General features: G+C 39.9%; 1 protein-coding gene and 1 long non-coding RNA gene across 2 annotated transcripts in view; both read left to right on the top strand.

Annotated features, from left to right (window-relative positions):
• LOC147843062 (uncharacterized) overlaps window positions 1-19,023 on the top strand; it is an 812,539-nt gene extending 793,516 nt beyond the window's left edge. The window contains exons 2-3 of the long non-coding RNA XR_015495488.1: window positions 15,178-15,525; window positions 16,872-19,023. This is a non-coding gene — a long non-coding RNA (uncharacterized LOC147843062). The remainder of the gene's footprint in view (window positions 1-15,177; window positions 15,526-16,871) is intronic.
• On the top strand, window positions 6,734-14,169 carry LOC141375321 (uncharacterized). Its single transcript, XM_087260673.1, has 2 exons — window positions 6,734-6,823; window positions 7,202-14,169. The coding sequence occupies exon 2, from the start codon at window positions 7,424-7,426 to the stop codon at window positions 13,523-13,525; it is 6,102 nt and encodes a 2,033-aa protein (XP_087116799.1). The 5' UTR covers window positions 6,734-6,823; window positions 7,202-7,423; the 3' UTR covers window positions 13,526-14,169.
• Window positions 19,024-20,416: the final 1,393 nt, after the last annotated feature.

Below are 20,416 nucleotides of genomic sequence, written 5' to 3'. Positions count from 1 at the left end.
CCTACCATCTGAACGTTGCAGCAGAAATCAAGACTCATCAGACCAGCCAATGTTTTCTCCAATCTTCTATTATCCAATTTGTATAAATGTTATACAGTATTAAAGTATAAATAATAACACATAAACAGTATAGATGAAAAAAGCCACCGCCATCATAATCAATTGCACATTTATAAACTCATCCATTTTAGAGATTTGTCCTGTAATCTGATTTGCTGGCTAGTGTAAACAATGTATTACTGTAAACCCACTGGATTATGGGTCAGGAAATGTCACTGCACAAATTCAGTAACAGTGCGTCTCATTAACATCGATTATTTCCCATCAAAAGCAAATCAGACCAGCACACAACCCATCATCAATCTGGAAATACAACATGTGATCTGGGAAATCCTGAATGAAAAGCAGCCATCAAAGCTTCAATTCAGGAGACGCTAAATGCAAAAACATTGTCAATTCTCCCATATAGAAATCTGATGTGTGACAATAGATGCAAATTATTTATGTGACATACTAGTTCATAGCTGGATTTTACATATATAAAATGTTTTATGCAACATACACATTAATTTAAATGACAGATTTGTGAGTTGTATACTCATACAGTATATGCTGAGCACTGTGTATTACATATATATATATATATATATATATATATATATATATATATATATATATATATATATATATATATATATATATACAGTATATGTATGTACAGTATATGTATGTATGTATACAGTGGGTAAAAAATATTATTTTAAATTATTATTAAAATTGTTATTGAAATATAATTATAAATTATTTTACACAAATCTCCCATTTAAATTAGTATTTTCTACAGGATGCTTTATATATATATATATATACACCATTGAACCATTGGAATAACAGATTTGTATACAGGTACAGTATACACATGTTAAAATAAATTAACTATAATTTTATTTACATGTTCATATATGGCCATATATGAATACACAATACACCGCTGGGGTTTGACTAATTTCAGGCTTGACTGCATGTGCATATTTGTGATTCCAATGGGCAAAAAAAAATATATATATATTGCATATGTATATATATATATGTATATATGTTGCATATGTATCATATATTGTATATTATTATTCATTCATTTTCCTTCAACTTCCCTTATTAGTCCCCTTTATTCATCAGGGGTCACCACAGCAGATACCCTTGAAGCTGCAACCCAGCACTGTAAAACACCCATACATAGACTCTCATCACACACATACCAATTTAGTTAATCCAATTCACCTATAGTGCTTGTCTTTGGACTGTGGGGGAAACTGGAGTACCTGGAGGAAACCCATGTGAACACAGGGAGAACATGCAAACTCCACATAGAAATGCCAACTGATCCAGCCGGGACTCGAACCAGCAACCGTATTGCTGTAAGGCGACAGTGCTAATCACTGAGCCATAGTGTCGCCTGTTTTGTATGAAATCTGTATATGAAATCCAAATTTATGAACTTGAATGTCATTTATATAATTTGCATATGTTTTCATAGATCAGACTTCTTTATGACTACAAATTTGTAGGTTTTAGATTTGATTTGGGCAGCGCGGCGGTGCAGTGGGTAAAGCTGTCACCTCACAGCAAGAAGGTCACTGGTTTGAGCCTTGGCTGGGTCAGTTGGCATTTTTGTGTGGAGTTTGTACACTATTCTCTCCGTATTGGCATGGTTTTCCTCCGGGTGCTCCGGTAAACTAAGTTGTCTGTGTGAATGAGAGAGTATGTATGCATGTACTCGAACCAGCGACATTCTTGGTGTGAAGCAGCAGCGCTAACCACTGAGCCAAAGTGCCACCCACGTTTTTTGTTGTTGTTTCTTTTAACTATATTCAGCATACTGTAATGATGAAAAAAATTTTTCTCATAATCCTTCTGTAAAAACATTTACCCTAAAATATCAAGTAAAAAAAAAAAAAACGTTCTTTCAATGCACATCGCAGGCCATCATATTCTCTCACATCAGTACAATACATCCAGTATATGCATCCTAAAATGATAAGAGAAATGAAATAACGGCTTACTTTTGTGTGTTTTTATCCCTCACTCAGAATGTTTTCCGGAGAACGGCATTACTCCAACTATTTCTCGACTTTTTGAAGCAGCTCCTCTTACTCTAAACCTGTTTTGTAGATAATTCCTGCCTGATGTTTGAAGTGAAGAAGATCTGATGGAAGACAAAGGAATAACACCCGCGTTCCCGCACTTTCACACCTTCCCGCTCATCTCCAGCGTTACCAGGGCAACCGACGAGATGCCTTACATATGATCCATCAACTCTGTCGAAGTGAAAGAAGGAGCCAATGCAACACTGCATGCTTTAGGCTTTTACATTTGACCTCTCGTATACCAAGAGTTCATATTAAAGTGAATGTGCAAAGAAAATGAACAAATTACCACATTTTAATTCACAACTAAAGGTCATCACTATTTGTGATTATGGAATATTTAGCAAAAGGCAGAAATGCAAGTATGATTTGCTAAGATGTGCGTAATGTAATTCTACTCTAATGTCCAGGTTTAGCAATAATGAAGTCTGCATAGTGGTCATTTCACCTGTCAAGAAGAATCTGCATTTGTGATTATTAAAATAAAATAAAAAACACATTTTTAAATACAAACAGGAATGTTCAGCACATTTAATAAATAAATAAATAAATAAATGTATTAAATATAAAGTATACAATAATAAATATTATACTATGAATTAAAATTTTATTAAAAAACAGAATACTGGTTAACATTTATCTCATAAAGTTGCAATAGCACGTCGCACTTTTGAAGCAAAAGAAAACTAAATAATACACTAGAGAGCGATTTAAAACAAACAGAATCGCTTCTATTTTTGATCAGGTTAGTGCAGGGGTGTCAAACTCAATTCCTGGAGGGCCGAAGCCCTGCACAGTTTAGTTCCAACCCTGCTCCATCACACTTACCTGTAGGTTTCAAACAAGCCTGAAGGACTCAATTAGTTTGATGAGGTGTGTTTAATTAGGGTTGGAACTAAACTGTGCAGAGCTGCGGCCCTTTTGGAACTGAGTTTGACACCTGTGGGTTAGTGCATTCAAGTTAAATAAATGTATTACTTATTTATTTATTTTTTAAATTAAGCAAAGTATTTTAAATAAATGAAAAATATTAATTCACATTCATATATAAAACATCATAATTATAAAAAAACTGTTGTGACAATGAGAAACAAGCATTCCATTGGATGACAGTGTTTTAATCTTTCTCCACCAAAGAAAGTCAGCTAATGAACCATTTTGACATGTACATGCAAATATCATTGCTTATTAGGGATTTAAAAATTTGCTTAACTAAATAGATGATCCATGATGTGATTTTTCTCACAATTTTTGGAAACATTTTTTAATTTAAAGTCATGCATACAGATTTATTTAAAAAATCTAAATTATTAAACACTCTTTAATTTTTATTTTCTTTTTAAAATATTTCCCAAATGATGTTTAACAGAGCAAAAAAAAAATTCTGATAAAATTCTGATAAAAAAAAAAAATTCTTCTGGAGAAAGTCTGATTTGTTTTATTTTGGCTAAAATAAATGCAGTTTTCAATTTTTTAAAACCCTTTTAAGGTCAAAATTATTAGCCCCTTTAAATTATTAAAAACTAATAAATAAAGAAAATAATCATAAATTGACTAACATTAGTGCGTCTAACATTTTCACTAAAAAAAAAAAATCGTCACGTAAGGTGACATGTTTTTTGATGCCAAGGTTAGATGTTGATTTGATGTTGTTTTGACATCATTGTAATTTACATGCATTGAAGGAATACAAAATCCAGTGTAAATATGCAATTAGAGCGAGATGCATAATGAACTATTCTGTTATAATAAAACTTTTTGTGTCATTATTTATGTGGTCGAAAAAGTATCAATGTGTGGACGTCAAATAGACGTCAAGATTTTGAAAACAAACCAGTTTGTATTGTTGATGTCGTTTTAACATCAAGGCGAATGGGAAGTTCATTCACTTAATAATTTTCCTTCGGTTCAGATCCTTATTTATCAGGGGTCACCACAGCAAAATGAACCGCCGACTATTCCAGCATATGTTTTACTCAGCGGATGCCCTACCAGCTGCAAACCAGCACCGGGAAACACCCAAACACTCTCGTATTCACACACATACACTAAAGCCAATTTAGTTGATCTAATTCACATATAGCACATGAAACCCACACGAACATGAGGAGAACATACAAACTCCACACAGGAATGCCAACTGACCCAGCCGGGGCTCAAACTACAGATTTTTAACATTCCCAAAAGAAACTCATAAAGGTTTAAACAATGGCTTAGAGAGAAAAATGGTGACACAAGTTTGATTTTTGTGGGAACTACAAAAAAAAACAAGCATTTTTCCGACGAGCGACACACTACAATTCCGTCAGAAACACAATAGGCATTGTCAAACACACACAGACGTGACATAATCTTGCTTGAGTGCATGTCTGGCCTCTTTACATAAATCATTTTTACAATAATTCACTACACAAAACTATTTACCCCGTGGTCTTATTTGAGGACTGAACGCAGCCAGCTAGGCCTCGTCTGGTAATTAAGGGTTGTGTGCTCGTTTTTCATAATAAACGCAGACTGACACATCTGGCTTCAGGGGCCCTGTGTGTCTTATTTCTCTGTTGTTCAACATTTTATTACTGTACGTTCGTGTTTTTGTCATTCAGAGGGATCTGCGTATGTACTTATCTCTATTGGGATGCAAGTTAAACAGATTGTTTTATGTCAGAAACATTCATTTTTTATTCAGGCGTCACAAAACAATACAACGAATTGAGTTTTTGTAAATGCAATCAATCAGAGTTTAAATGTACCAAACTGGTTTATTTATAGCATTAACCTGCCTGAAGAGCTTCTGCAAGTGTTGTGAGTAGAGAAATTACTTATAATGTAATTCAATAAAACAATGAAAAATAAATTCATTTTCAGCCTGATCTCATTCCTTTTCATAAATGAAAATACATTGCTCCGGATACATTTCGTTGCACGTTTTAGATCACAAATCCACTAGAGGGCGCAGTCTACATATTTCCAAATGTAAAGTATGTTAATTAGAGTACATTTTGTTGTACATTTCAGATATACATCCTTCTTGTACGCATATACGTACTAAGCAAACTGGCCACACCAGAAAAGTTGTCGATATAGAAACAGATAGGTGAAGCAAATTTATTCAAGTAGCATTAGTAGAAACTGTTATGTTATTTTGTGATATTTATTTAGTGCTGTGCAATGAACTGTATAAGAATAATCCTTCATTCATCAATATTAAGTTGCTTTAAATATCATTTATGTGAAAAGGAACAAAAAGTTGTTGTCGCCATACTGCCTCATAGTCCTAATTTTACCTAGAAACTGAAGTCAAATGTATCTTTAAGTGCGTTTTTATGGTTCCACAAATATGTAGGCAGAAGCACAAATTTCTAATAACCTGTGTTGTCATTCTGCATCCCAGCAGAAACACAACATCATAAGACATTAATATTAGGTTAGATTTAGGTTGTGATGTCAGGTGACCAAATTTCAATGTCTAGCCAGCTTCTAAGAACAACGTTATTTTGATGTCCAGTAATGACTTAACAAACATAACGTAAAGGTGTAACATGATTAGACGTTGATATTTGGTTGAGTTCAGGTCTTGTTGGAAAGTGACCAAAATCCAACGTTTGACAGATGTCATAGTGGTAACGTCTATATAACGTCAAGGTGTAACATGATTAGACGTTGATATTTGGTTGATTTTAGGTTAGTTTAAGAAACCAAAACTCAACGTCTAATAGATGTCATAGTGGTAACATCTATAAAACGTCAAGGTGTAACATGATTAGACATTGATATTTGGTTGATTTTAGGTTAGTTTAAGAGACCTAAACTCAACGTCTAATAGATGTCATAGTGGTAGCATCCACATAACGTCAAGGTGTAACATGATTAGACGTTGATATTTGGTTGATTTTAGGTTAGTTTAAGAAACCAAAACTCAACGTCTAATAGATGTCATAGTGGTAACGTCTATATAACGTCAAGGTGTAACATGATTAGACGTTGATATTTGGTTGATTTTAGGTTAGTTTAAGAGACCAAAACTCAACGTCTAATAGATGTCATAGTGGTAACGTCTACATAACGTCAAGGTGTAACATGATTAGACGTTGATATTTGGTTGATTTTAGGTCGTGTTGGAAAGTGACCAAAATCCAACGTTTGACAGATGTCATGGTGGTAACGTCCATATAACATCTAGGTGTAATATGATAAGACGTTGATATTTGGTTGATTTTAGGTTAGTTTAAGTGACCAAAACTCAACGTCTAATAGATGTCATAGTGGTAACGTCTACATAACGTCAAGGTGTAACATGATTAGACGTTGATATTTGGTTGATTTTAGGTTGGACATTGAAGTCGGCCTGACACTTTCATTTTCAAACAAAATCCAATGTCCCCATGACATTGGAGTACAACATCAGTATGATGTCATGTTGATGTCCTGTGCCTGCAGGGATGTAGAAGAGCCAGGTACGTTTAATAAGATTTGTCAAATAACCACAGAAGAGTTTTCCTTACAGGCTTCTAAAAGTGTTTTTGCAAGTATATCTGTTAGAAAGCCTGTCCTAGGAACCTAAATTAGTAATTGTTTCCCGCACGGACATTTTTACATGACGCACACCAGTACGGACTGAATGCCATTCACTGCTTATGCCGCAGGTTATGCTCTGCAAATGCGTTTATGTTATACAAGTGAGTACATATATATGTTTGATTATGATTATTATATGTCATGCATGTTATTGGTCACTTTCAGTGTTTTTGACGATCGTTTTTCCCGTTAATTTCGGCCGTAATTTGCCGATCTAATTTGCTGAGTCATCGCCCTCCACACTAATGCTACGTGCGAATGCGGCCAGTGTTTGTTTACATAACGATTTATAGTGCCCTGTTATTTAGTTTACTGTTGTATTTCAGTTCATTTCATTGCTATAACAGGCGGAAATACAGACTTTATCATGTATATCTTGTATTGTGTTAGTTAATATTTCTCATTGTGTTAGTCCAATAAGACACAAATGTTAGATGAATATTTTTTGGTAAATTATTTCTCTTTATTTCCTTTTGTAGACCATACCCACCCATTCTTTGCAATATCTCCAGTGCATACCTCAGCTGCATATTCAGGACAGAAATAAATGCTCATCAGAAAGAATCTCTTCTCCACTCTTGATTTTCTAACCGAAATCAGATCCATATTTGGCCGCCTCAGCCAGCAAAAATCTTGAATGTAGTGGGACTTCACTACATTTTATGGTCCTTCGAGCCGGAGGAGAGCAATAATACACCAATATGGATCCAGCAAATGATGACGCATCAGAGACAATGGAAAGACCACGCCGTAAGACTCATCTCCCTTCTCACCTGGACGATTATGAGGTTGGCTATCGACCCACTGAGGACCCTCCTCCCAAAGCTTCTTCCCACTGTCCCAGTAAGTCAAGAAGCAGCTCGAGGAAAACGTCTCATAGTGGTGTAAGCTCTCACTCCAGGACAAGTAGGCGATCTGTCACCTCCACAGGCGTTTATCTTCCACCTGAGCTCTCCAGCGTTCAGACTGCTATATTGGAGGAGAAGATTAAACAAAGGCAGTTAGACAGTCTTCGTCAGCAGGTTGCAGAGGACTCATTGGCTGATGTAGAATACCAGCGGCTACAGGCACAAGCTAAAGAAGCCCAGCAAGTTCAAGAGGAAGCTCTCAGAGCAAAAGAAACCTTATCAAAGCAGCTAGAAAGACAGCGTAAGCTGCAACAAGCAGAAACTGAGCTTGAGGTTGCTAAGCTTGTGTCCTCTATGCTCGTTAAAGACTCTGGTTCGACCACTCCTATCCATACAAGCTCACCCGGCAACCATTTGTCTCTATCTCAGCCTGTATGTGTTGATCAAGTCATGCGTTCATCTCATCTCTCATCCTCTTTCCAGCAGCCCGCTACTCAGTCACCCGCTGTGACGTCAACAATACAGACTTGTCATGCAGAGCAGGGTATTTGTGATGACTCCTGGGTGTCTCAGCCATCATTTAGACCTCTGCAATTGACAGCTGAGTCTAAAGGTGCACCATTTACTGCAGTGCCACAAGGAGGCTCATCGCCGGTCTCTAAGGTATCTCAGACTGCCCCTATAACTATGCCAGTTCGAACTGTGTTATCTGCAACAAATGTGATATCCCAACCACATTTGAGAGCTCCAGTCATGTCCACTTCTGCACTTCCCTTACATACAAGCATGCAGTCTATGCCACCACCGCCTATCACAGCCACCCCGCAGCTGCCTACGTCATATACTGTACCACAAACTGTAATACCTCCAGTGACAGCACATGCACGTCTGTTACAGCCTCCAATCACCAGCCACCCGCCACCAGTTTTGCAACCTACCAGCCTTAGCTATGTGCAGCCACCACCATTCATGCACAACAGTCACCCTGCACATATGGGTACAGAGCTACTGTTTGCATCGGCCTACGGCATCCCACAGCCTAAGTTACCAGTGTTTGAAAGCGGTAACGAGAGTGACTTTGCCCTGCTAAAATTAGCGTTGGACAATTTGTTGACTAATCACCACCATCTCAGTGAGCAATACAAGTACCATGTCTTATTAAGCCACTTAAAACTTCCCAGTGCTCAGCAGCTGGCCAAAGCCTACATGTATCATCCTCGTCCTTATTCAGCTGCACTACAGGCTCTTCAAGACAAGTATGGCCAGCCGCGACAGCTTGTCCAGTCAGAGCTGGGTGTAATGATGAACACTCCACCAATCAGAATGGGTGATGCGAATGCTTTTGATAACTTTGCCTTATCTGTTCAGTCGTTGGTGGGCATGCTAAGGACACTTGAGGGCCAGAATGGTTACGAGCTCATGTGTGGCTCTCACGTCGATCGCCTGTTAAGTAAACTGCCATCTGCCTATCGTGATGGTTTTGTTGAATACTGCCTGAGCAGGGGGATTCTCCAAACAGGTACCGATAGGACCTACACACTTCCTGATCTAGCCGCCTGGTTAGAGATCAAATCTCAAGCAAAACGCATCTCCAATCGAGCCGCAACTTTGTTCCAGAGTGAACTATCCAAGCCTCATGGTAGGGTCACAGTGTCTACTCGCCCGAAGGAGCGGGCAACACCAGTACTCTTGGCCAATGAGAGGGGCACACCTCCCCCTGGATTTGCCGCCCAGAAACCCAATACAAAGCTGAAACCATACTGCCCCCATTGTGACAACAGGGACCATTACCTCAACTCTTGTGACCAGTTCAAGAAGTTGACCTCAGATCAAATTGTCACTTGGATTAAAGAGGGAAACCGTTGCTGGAGATGTGGCAGGACACATGCAGTAGAGACCTGTAACCTTAAGCGCCCATGTAAGGTCTGCAAAGAACTTCACCTCACAGTTCTACATAACACTATTAATGACACGTCCAAGGCTGTACTTATGGTGAGCATGCCGTCCACCAGGGTTTACCTCGACAGACCTAACCGTTCACCAAAGGTTATGTTGAAAGTAGTTAAGGTCCTTCTCCACCATGGCCACCGCACTATGGAAACTCATGCAGTCCTTGACGACGGGTCAGAGAGGACAATAGTATTACAGCCAGCAGTACGGCAGCTCAAGTTAACCGGGACCACTGAATTGCTTCCCCTACAGACAATTCAACAGTGCCACACAGAGCTGGAAGGGCGGTCAATCTCCTTTGAGGTGTCCTCTGTCACAAAGCCCATGGTAAAGTTTGCTATATGCAACGCATTCACTGCAACCGGTTTGTGCCTGGCAGAGCACAACTACCCAGTTACTGCACTCCAGAATGCCCATCGACACTTGAAGGATCTGCCTCTGCCTCCCGTGGACAGGGTAAAGCCACTGCTACTTATTGGATCTGACAATCCTCACCTTCTGACACCCATCCAGCCTGTCTGCGAAGGCCCAGTAGGGGGGCCCATTGCGGTCTGCACGCAACTCGGATGGTGTCTCCAAGGCCCGATGAGTCCTATGCAGTCCTCACGAGGAAAGCAGCAATGTCTTAACATCATGACAGCTCCAGCCCGTGATGAACTTATCCATCATGTAGAAAGACTCTGGCAAGTTGACACCCTTCCATACAATGAGAAAATAATCACCAGGTCTAAGCAAGATAAGGAAGCTTACAACATGCTTCAGGATTCTACCATCAGAGTAAATGTGGATGGTGTTCAACGCTACGCTACACCCCTGCTGAGACGGACACCTGTGAGTTTGCTCCATGCAGAAAAGGATGCAGTTCTACCCAGTTTACGCAGCACAGAGCGCCGGCTGTCACGGGATCCGGAGAGGGCTAAAGCATACTGCACTGAGATCCAGAAGTTGGAGGCAGCTGGATATGTTGCCAAGATAACTGCGGAGGAAGCCAACAAGAGTAACGAGTCTTGGTATATTCCGCATCACGTTGTACATCACAACAACAAAGACCGGATTGTCTTTAACTGTTCCTTTCAACATCAAGGACAGTCATTGAACAGTCAGCTACTGCCTGGACCAACTTTGGGACCATCGTTATTGGGAGTCCTCCTGAGATTCCGGCAGCATGCTGTTGCTGTAAGCGGGGACATAAAGGGCATGTTCCACCAGGTACGTCTGCTGCCCAAAGACAAACAGGTGCTTCGTTTCCTATGGAGGGACTTGTGCAGGGATCGAGAGCCCGATATATACGAATGGCAGGTGCTTCCCTTCGGAACTACCTGTAGTCCATGTTGCGCCATCTTTGCCCTCCAACACCATGCACAAGGACACAAAGGTGACATGCCTAAGTTGGTTAACATAGTGGAGAACTCCTTTTATGTTGATAACTGTCTTTACAGCACACCAACAGCCAAGGAAGCTAAGGACGTTGTGGATGGACTGCGTCAGTTGCTGGCTGAGGGAGGCTTTGATTTAAGACAGTGGGCCTGTAATGTACCATCTGTGATCCAGCATCTTCCCGCAGAGGCCTTGTCTACCAACAGTGAACGATGGTTAACCAAAGCTAGTACAGACCTGCAAGAACCCACTCTTGGCCTACGGTGGAATTGTCTCAATGATTCTCTGGGTTACAATTTACGTTCTGCAGAGCCATTGGAGCCTACTATGAGGAACATGTACAAGACATTGGCCAGTCAGTATGATCCTTTAGGATTTATTATCCCGTTCACTACAAGGGCTAAAGTCCTCATTCAGGACCTTTGGAAGCAAAACTTGGGCTGGGATGATCTGATTGAGCCTGCACAGCTGAGGAATAAGTGGTTAACCTGGGTAGGAGAAATTCCAACACTCCTTCAGTTGCAGTTCCCTCGACTATACACACCAGTCTGGCCTGATAATCCTCCTGTCACTCGAGAGCTACACATCTTTTGTGACGCATCTGAAAGAGCGTATGGGTCAGTGGCTTATTTACGTGCTTCTGATGATCAAGGACATGTTGCCGTCACCTTTGTCTTGGCTCGATCGAGAGTGGCCCCCAGAAAATGCCTATCCATGCCTCGTTTGGAGCTAAGTGCAGCACTGACCGGCGCCCAGTTAGCCCAAGTAATACAAAATGAGTTAACTCTTCCCATCGATTCAGTCACTCTCTGGTCTGACTCAACAACTGTGCTGTACTGGTTGACCGCAGAGTCTTGCCGCTACAAGGTGTTTGTTGGAGGACGTGTAGCTGAAATACAGACTCTCACTGAGACAGCTGAATGGAGGTATGTTGATTCGGCCAACAACCCGGCTGACCATATCACAAGGGGTCTAACTTTAGCGGAGCTAACAGGCCCTCACCAATGGAATTCAGGACCATCCTTTCTCCTTAAATCCGTTGACCAATGGCCATCCATTCCCAAGCTAGCGGTAGAACCAGAACTCAGTGAATTAAAGAAAGCTGCCTTCGTTGGTACTATTTCAGTGAATAACCCTTCACTCCCAGACCCAACTCAGTTCTCTACATGGCAAGAACTTGTCCAGGCCACTGTTAGGTCCCTGCACGGGGCGGCTATTGCTGATAATAACTTCTCTAGTGACGCAGCTGACTATATTGAAGCTGAGAAACTCCTCCTGGTACAGGCTCAAAGTGACTCGTTCCCATACGAGGTCAAGGCTCTGAAGACTGCCCAATCTCTACCTTCTGACAGTCGTTTGATCTCTCTTGCCCCTGAGTTTGATGAAGCCACAGGTCTCATCCGAGTAGGTGGAAGATTACGTCGGACTGACAGCCTAGACTTGGATTCTATCCACCCAATTGTGTTGGATCCTGGCCACCCTGTCACCAAGCTGTTAATTAAGGAGACAGATCAGCGACTCCTTCACCCAGGCTCCGAACGGGTCCTCGCTGAACTGCGCCGCCAGTATTGGGTATTGAGAGGCAGAGAAGCAATTCGGAAACATCAGCACACATGTAGAGACTGTCAGTTCTGGCGTGCTAAACCTCAGACACCCCAAATGGCTGATCTTCCATCCAGCAGACTGCAACTTTACAAACCCCCGTTCTACTCTACAGGGGTAGATTGCTTTGGCCCCTTCACGGTTAAAGTTGGTCGTCGCCAAGAGAAGAGGTGGGGAGTCCTCTATAAATGTATGACCACCAGGTGCGTGCATCTAGATCTACTGGAACAACTAGACACTGATGCATTTCTGCTTTCTCTGCGTCGCTTCATCGCAAGACGAGGCAAGCCCATGGAATTGCTATGTGACAATGGCACTAACTTCGTTGGAGGGGATCGAGAATTACGAGAGACCTTCAATGCCATGGCACCAAAGCTTCAGGAGCAGCTTGCGGAGCAAAGGATTCGATTTCGCTTTAACCCACCAAGTGCTCCTCATTTCGGGGGAACCTGGGAGCGTGAGGTCAAATCGGTGAAGTCTGCTTTACGTGTCATCCTGCGAGAGCAGTCAGTGCCAGAGGCAGTATTGCAAACCCTGTTAGTGGAGGTGGAAGGCATTCTGAATTCCAAGCCACTTGGCTACATATCCTCTGACGTCGCCGACTTGGACCCAGTGACTCCCAACCTGCTCCTTATGGGCCGACGTGATGCCTCACTTCCTCAAGTTCTGTATGACTCCAACAACTTGCTCGGCAGACGCAGATGGAGACATAGCCAGGTGTTGGCTGATAATTTCTGGACTGCCTTCATCCGCCATCATCTCCCAAGTTTACAGGATCGCCAGAGGTGGAGGAAGGACGGCAAGGAACTTACCATGGGCCAAGTAGTTCTTATTGTTGATCCACAACTCCCACGTGCTTTATGGCCTGTAGGAACAGTGTCTGAAACGTTACCTGGAGCTGACGGTAAAATTCGTACCGTTAGAGTTAAAGTTAAGGAAAAAACTTACACTCGTCCAGTTGTGCGATTAATTCCCCTTCCGCACCTAGAGGATAATGTTCCTGACACGGCAGACAAACTTTCTTAAAATGTACAATTATCCTGACAGATAATTGGGGGCGGCTGTGTTAGAAAGCCTGTCCTAGGAACCTAAATTAGTAATTGTTTCCCGCACGGACATTTTTACATGACGCACACCAGTACGGACTGAATGCCATTCACTGCTTATGCCGCAGGTTATGCTCTGCAAATGCGTTTATGTTATACAAGTGAGTACATATATATGTTTGATTATGATTATTATATGTCATGCATGTTATTGGTCACTTTCAGTGTTTTTGACGATCGTTTTTCCCGTTAATTTCGGCCGTAATTTGCCGATCTAATTTGCTGAGTCATCGCCCTCCACACTAATGCTACGTGCGAATGCGGCCAGTGTTTGTTTACATAACGATTTATAGTGCCCTGTTATTTAGTTTACTGTTGTATTTCAGTTCATTTCATTGCTATAACAGGCGGAAATACAGACTTTATCATGTATATCTTGTATTGTGTTAGTTAATATTTCTCATTGTGTTAGTCCAATAAGACACAAATGTTAGATGAATATTTTTTGGTAAATTATTTCTCTTTATTTCCTTTTGTAGACCATACCCACCCATTCTTTGCAATATCTCCAGTGCATACCTCAGCTGCATATTCAGGACAGAAATAAATGCTCATCAGAAAGAATCTCTTCTCCACTCTTGATTTTCTAACCGAAATCAGATCCATATTTGGCCGCCTCAGCCAGCAAAAATCTTGAATGTAGTGGGACTTCACTACATATCTGCTCCTCAAATGAATCTTTATTTTTTATATTCTGCCCTTTCAGCAAATAAAACGCTTCCTGTTTATGTCAGGACTTAAACACACATTAGATCTACCGAGAGACTCCGGCATCCCGCTGTGTTTGTTCATTATATCATAAAGCTCACGCTGAGAACTCATTTACAGTAATCTCAGCTCGTCCCTGAATTAGTTAGAATTAGTTTCAGGCTAAAACCATTTTGTTTTCGTAGTACAAAACAGCATATTCATGGACGGATGAATATACGTAGGATATTACCAATATTGTATGAAGCATATGATAGGATTTAATACAAATTGACCTTAAATATTTTGTATTTGCTTTTTTTTTTCTATTGCATAATTTATATTTCTCCATAGTTTAGATTCTATTGTTATATTATTACTTTATTTTGTTATTATTGTTACTATTACAGTAGTTGTGTTTCCATACACAAATGCAAATGAAATGTATGCGCAAAACTAAAATAATCACATTAACATAAAAAACGTGAGAATTAAGCAGCGTTTCCATCTAACGAGTCAAAGAGATCAAAATTGTCACTTCCTGATAAACTGGTGCCAAATATCAACAGTAAAAACAGAATTTGCTGCAGTAGGAGAAGGTGTATGAATCTATTCTTTATTTAATAAATAACTTGCGCCTCAGAAGACAATGCCGACATGCAGTAAACTCCCAGTGGCGTTTGAAGGCGAGAGACTAGGGATGCAACGATTATAGATTTTGGTTGTACGGTTATAGTTTGAGGAATTATCACGGTTCTAGTGATAATCTACTAGTTTGAAAACTCCTTACATCTTAAAATTTTATTTATTACTGCTCAGTAACTAAATAATACAGCACTAAATAATAATAAAAAACAAATTATTTCTCTTGTACTTAAAAATAAGTGAATAAACGTGTTTGGCATTTAAACCTAAGTAATAATTTTACACTAAAAATATAAACGACAGAACAATAAATAAATAAAAGAAAGAAATTCCTTCATTCATTTTCTTTTCGGCTTAGTCCCTTTATTGATTCGGGGTCGCCACAGCGGAATAAACCGCCAACTTATCCAGCACGTTTTTTTGCAGCGGATGCCCTTCCAGCCGCAACCCATCTCTGGGAAACATCCACACACACTCATTCACACTCATACATTACGGTCAATTTAGCCTACCCACTTAAATAAAATAAATTAATTTTTCTAATGTAAATCTAAGCATAATATTAGCCAAGTATTTCCCATTTAAAGAGCCCATATTATGGGTTTTTGAAAATTCCCCTCCATGTAGTGTGTAACACAGCTCTAAGTGAAGTGGAGTATCCAGCTAAGGCTTAAATCTGTTAGTGTACAGTGTTAAAAACGGTTGATTCATCTAAAAAAGAGTCGACTCATAATGCTTCAAACGAGTCGCCTTGATACGGATTCATTAGGTGTTTCGCCATGACGTACGAACGAAACCAAGTTATTCACGTGCACGCGCAAACCCGGGAGATTTCAAACCTGAGGCCCCGCCCTCTGACGCAGAAACCGAGACACACACACACACACACACACCCACAAACACACACACACAAACATGCCGGTCGATTGAAGTCACACTGCAGATGGATATATTGAGTCTCTACCCAAAGATGAAACCTCAGCATTATAGCCAAGCAGTTGGAAACTACTGGAAACTTCTGGAAGCTACATGCTACAAAGAATACTTCATCAGCGTTTGTTAAAGGAAGGATCAGTAAAGAGTAACTTACTGATAGACGTCAGGATGGGTTTCTTCCTCCATTTCTCAAGTGTAAGTACGTGCGATTAAAGTTGCCTCGTTGACTCTAGCTTGCAAATGTATTTAGTTGTGATTTGTTACTTGTAACCGCGTGTACTGTATCAGGTTAACTGGCTATATTCTCTTATCGTGTGCAAAGTCACGTTAAAAACGCGACGCGTGCTGCGTTAACGGAGCTCCGTGGACGGGGAGTAACGTTAGTGTGTGTGTCTGTGTGTGCGTGCGCGCGCTGTCGTCCGGAGGTGTGTGTGTTTGTGTGTGTGTTTGTGTGTGTGTGTGTGTGCGCGCGCGTTGTCGTCCGGAGCAGGGTTAAGTGCGTATGTGTGTGTGTGTGTGTGTGTGTGTGTCTGTGAAAAGAGCAGAGTGAGAAGGAGATCTCCTCAACTGTTTTTGGAGTTTTTGCTCAATAAAATAGTCAGTCGTCTGTATTTTCAAGTCCATAGTCTGTATTTACATTGACCCACTGGCAGCTAAAATCCACGCCTACACTATCAAGCGTGTATGAACTGTGATTACTTTTATATTGCTGATTAGCTGTTTGGCATTTCACTCTCTCACTGAAGGCAGTCGACCAATCGCGACAGACTGTCATCGGTCCAATCAGCGCAGATTAGCTTCGCGCTAAGGAGGGGTTTGGGAACAAATGAATCACTGGACGATTCATACGGGAGTCGCTGGGATAATTAGGTAAAAATAAATGCAGATTATAAGACCATGAAAGAGTTTTTTGACCTTGCATGCATATTAAACTGTTGTTGGAGACCCTTACAACCAAGATATGACCCTATTTCATGTATAATATGGGCTCTTTAAAGAGAACAAATGTAGTCGAAGGCTGCTGAACCTCTCTCTCTGAAAGGCACTTTTGATCAACTACATGAAGTATAATCTAGATAAATATTATCAACTATAACTTGTTTGGTATTTTTCATTTTGTATTTTTTTTCTCTTTGGAGTAGAAATGTATATATTTTATACAAAGTATGAAGCTGATTGGTCAGTTCTTGTCACGTGACTTGCGATGCACCGCATGCATGTCACTCCCAATATGCATGCAAGAAAAGAAATAGCAAACTTGCACATCCGAAAGTCACGACTTGTCAACAGCCCTCAGTTAATAGCCACAGCTATAGGTAATCCAGTGTGTGTAGATATTAGCCTCAGCGTACAAGCTCGGAACTTTAAACTAGCACAGTTGGCAGAACTGTGAAAAAGAAAAAGAATTTTGTTCCGAGCAGAAATGCAGTGTAAAGAAGTCTTTACGATTAATTAACAGTTACAAATACAAACACAGTTAATAGTGAAATTGGTTAATCGTTGCATCTCTACAGGAGACGCATAGCACGGACACTCTTGACTATTCTGGAGGTCATTAATAATATAATAACACTAATACTGAAACGGTTAAGGTGTTTTAGAATGACCAAAACAACTTTTCAGATGTTTTATAATGTGCTCATCCTGCTGGTTTGTCCGTTCACACACATTTTTATCACCACATAATCTCTTATAACAAAATCACATGGCTTTCTTTTAAAGCGCATACTGGAATTTGTTTAGTAAAATGTTTCCATCGTAGTTCATGTGCATCTTATCTTCTCGAATAAAAGGTTTATCCTACTCGTACTGTACGTTTTTTATGTGGATTTTTAAAACTTATGCCAATCATGGCTTTCCATTAAGCGTTCTTTTATATGCATATCTAAAATGCACATAAAAATTGGTGGATGTAAACAAAGCTAGTGTCACAGGTGGTTGTGTAAGCATTTCACCGTTTTTCATACTGTGTATGACTCTAAATGTGACAAACACAATTTGAATTTGAATAATCAGTCCTAAATGTTAAGCATGGTTTATACTTCTGCATCAAGTGATTGGCGTGACCCATGGCTCATGCCTTGTTCGTTGTCGTGCATTTATACTTCTGCGTGCTGTTTGTGTTGCTTTGCATTAACACCTCCAAAACACTAGCATTTTATGCTCTTCTGTGTCGAGTTTCTTCGCTGGCATGTTTTTGCTGAGCACTACCTTAATGTAAAAATAGCTCAAACTTTTGAAGGCGGGAACCAGAGGACGTGCAACAACAATAATCATAAGGTAAACACAAAACAAAACTTTTTATCTGGAGCTTCTTCACGGGACTGCACACTTGTAAAGACTCTCTCAAATGGGTTCGCCCACAATCACCAGCGATACCAAGCCGACCAATCACAGTGCTTGCGCTACATGTCGCTGTGACATGTGGTTACAATTTTTGAGAGGTGCGCGTCAGAATCAGCCACAGTGAGGGCTATGTGTCCACGCGCAGGCTGCGCCAGAACATATCCGAGCACTTGACGCAGAAGTATAAATCAGCCTTTAGTCATTTCGCTCTAAAATTTTCAATAAATGAGCCAATTACAAAAATAGATTAAAACAGTAACACTGAATTACTCAAATTTAAAGTAGAAAACTAATAGTAAAACATACTTTGATCAGCTTTTAGATCACATAAATTAAAGACATAAAAGGAAAGGTGAATGACAACAAAAGACGAAAAATTCCTTTAAACTACATGTAAAAAGTATTTAATAACGTATAAAAATTGACACACAATCTGTTTTAACCTTTAATTTTTGTTTTACAGAGACATCCTAAACTTTGTTTACATGCAGATGCTCATCAGACCCCTGAAGCAACAGAAATATGTGAAGTGCTATGCAATACTACCATTACAGGGTCAAAGGTCACTTCAAAGATCCTTAACAGATCTAAAGAGGATTGGTTTGAGCAACAGGATTAAATGAAGTCTAAGCCAACTCCAATTAGATCAGGAAAGCACGGGTGATCCTCCTACCCACAAGGTCAAAAGAGTGATCGGACAGTAAAGACACAAAAGATGTTGTGCATGAACAGTATATGTGTGGTAAACAACTCAAGCTCAACTGAAATATGTGCCTCAATGTAGATTTTTGCGAAACCTAAAATACAAAAAATATATATTGAAATACAAAAAAAAATAAAAAATCGGATTGTGTACATTAAACGTTTCAGATGACAAATCCACAAGTGGGGGCCGTCTGCATCTTTACTAATCTGAAATATGTTAATTGGGGTACGTTTTATTGTATGTACAGTAGATACACATCCATCATGGAAGTCACAAAGATCACCCTGCGAACAATTGATGTAAACTGTTCGTTAAACCCAAGCAAAACTGTTTTCAAAAGCATTCGTAAGAGAAAACTGCATAATTCTCTTGAACAGCTCTTGCAATTATCTCTCATTTGAGATCGGCTCTATGATGCTACTTTCACTTTTTATAAATAAAAATAATTAAAATATGGGAGAAACACAGAAGAATACTTAAACCAGATCATAGCAAGATATACAATGGTAAAATAGAGGAGAAAACCGGCAAAAACAAGAGGGTTGACAGGTATGGCATTGCGCAAGAAACATTTGTAAACTGTAAAATCCCACAACTGACTAACCAGAGTCATTTATATCAAAGAATCATGTAATAATAAAGTAAAATATTCAAGAATGACATTTTATAAGTCAAAAACGTCAACACAATTTTCACAAACTGACCTTAATATCTAATATCTAATGTCTAACAACATTTTTTTTAACAGACATTCTTCTTTCTCACTGGGTTATCGTAACCTATTGAGTCAAATATGAACAAACACCATTGGGTTAAGAAGACCAATTTAAATGTAACTGTAAAATTAACCCAATGATGGATTTGTCCATATTAGGGTTACAAAAACCCAGCATTTTTTACCTGTAGCGCAATAACAAATGCCACATAGCCTAAACATCCACTATTATACCGTATTTAAGCACTGCCAAAAAGCCCACGAGCAATAATAAAGTGTGGAGTAGCTGGCAGTGCAGTCCCGGAGGCACAGAGCCAAGCCTCAAGCTCTCAGGTTTGGCGGCGATCACTGAATCCTAACAGTTGGTCTAATAAAGCACACTCGTGCTCCTTCCTCAAATCTAATGTGCAGTTTGATTTGGCAAAAGCGCAGACGTTTCTTTTTACACTTGACAAAAGCAACCTTCGTGGGTCTGCAGGAAGCCAGACCGAGGAGCTAACATTTAGAGACAATTTCATTCGATTTCGGTATTTATCGAGCATCATTTATGAAAGATGGTCAATCTGTTTACTTTCACACATGTGAAGAGGCCATCAGACGGACGTTTATGGCTCTTTTGTTGCCACTGACCACACACACACACACACACACACACACATATACATATACATATACACTCACTGGCCACTTTATTAGGTAAACCTTACTAGTACCGTGTTGGACACCCTTTACCTTCAGAAACTGCTTTAATCCTTTGTCTGTACTGACATGATGGC

This window comes from Danio rerio, chromosome 7 (genome assembly GCF_052040795.2).
Source record: "Danio rerio strain M-AB ecotype USA chromosome 7, GRCz13ab, whole genome shotgun sequence".
NCBI classification, from domain to species: domain Eukaryota; kingdom Metazoa; phylum Chordata; class Actinopteri; order Cypriniformes; family Danionidae; genus Danio; species Danio rerio.
Note: the sequence above shows the minus strand (reverse complement) of the source record. Positions and strands in the feature narration are given on the sequence as shown.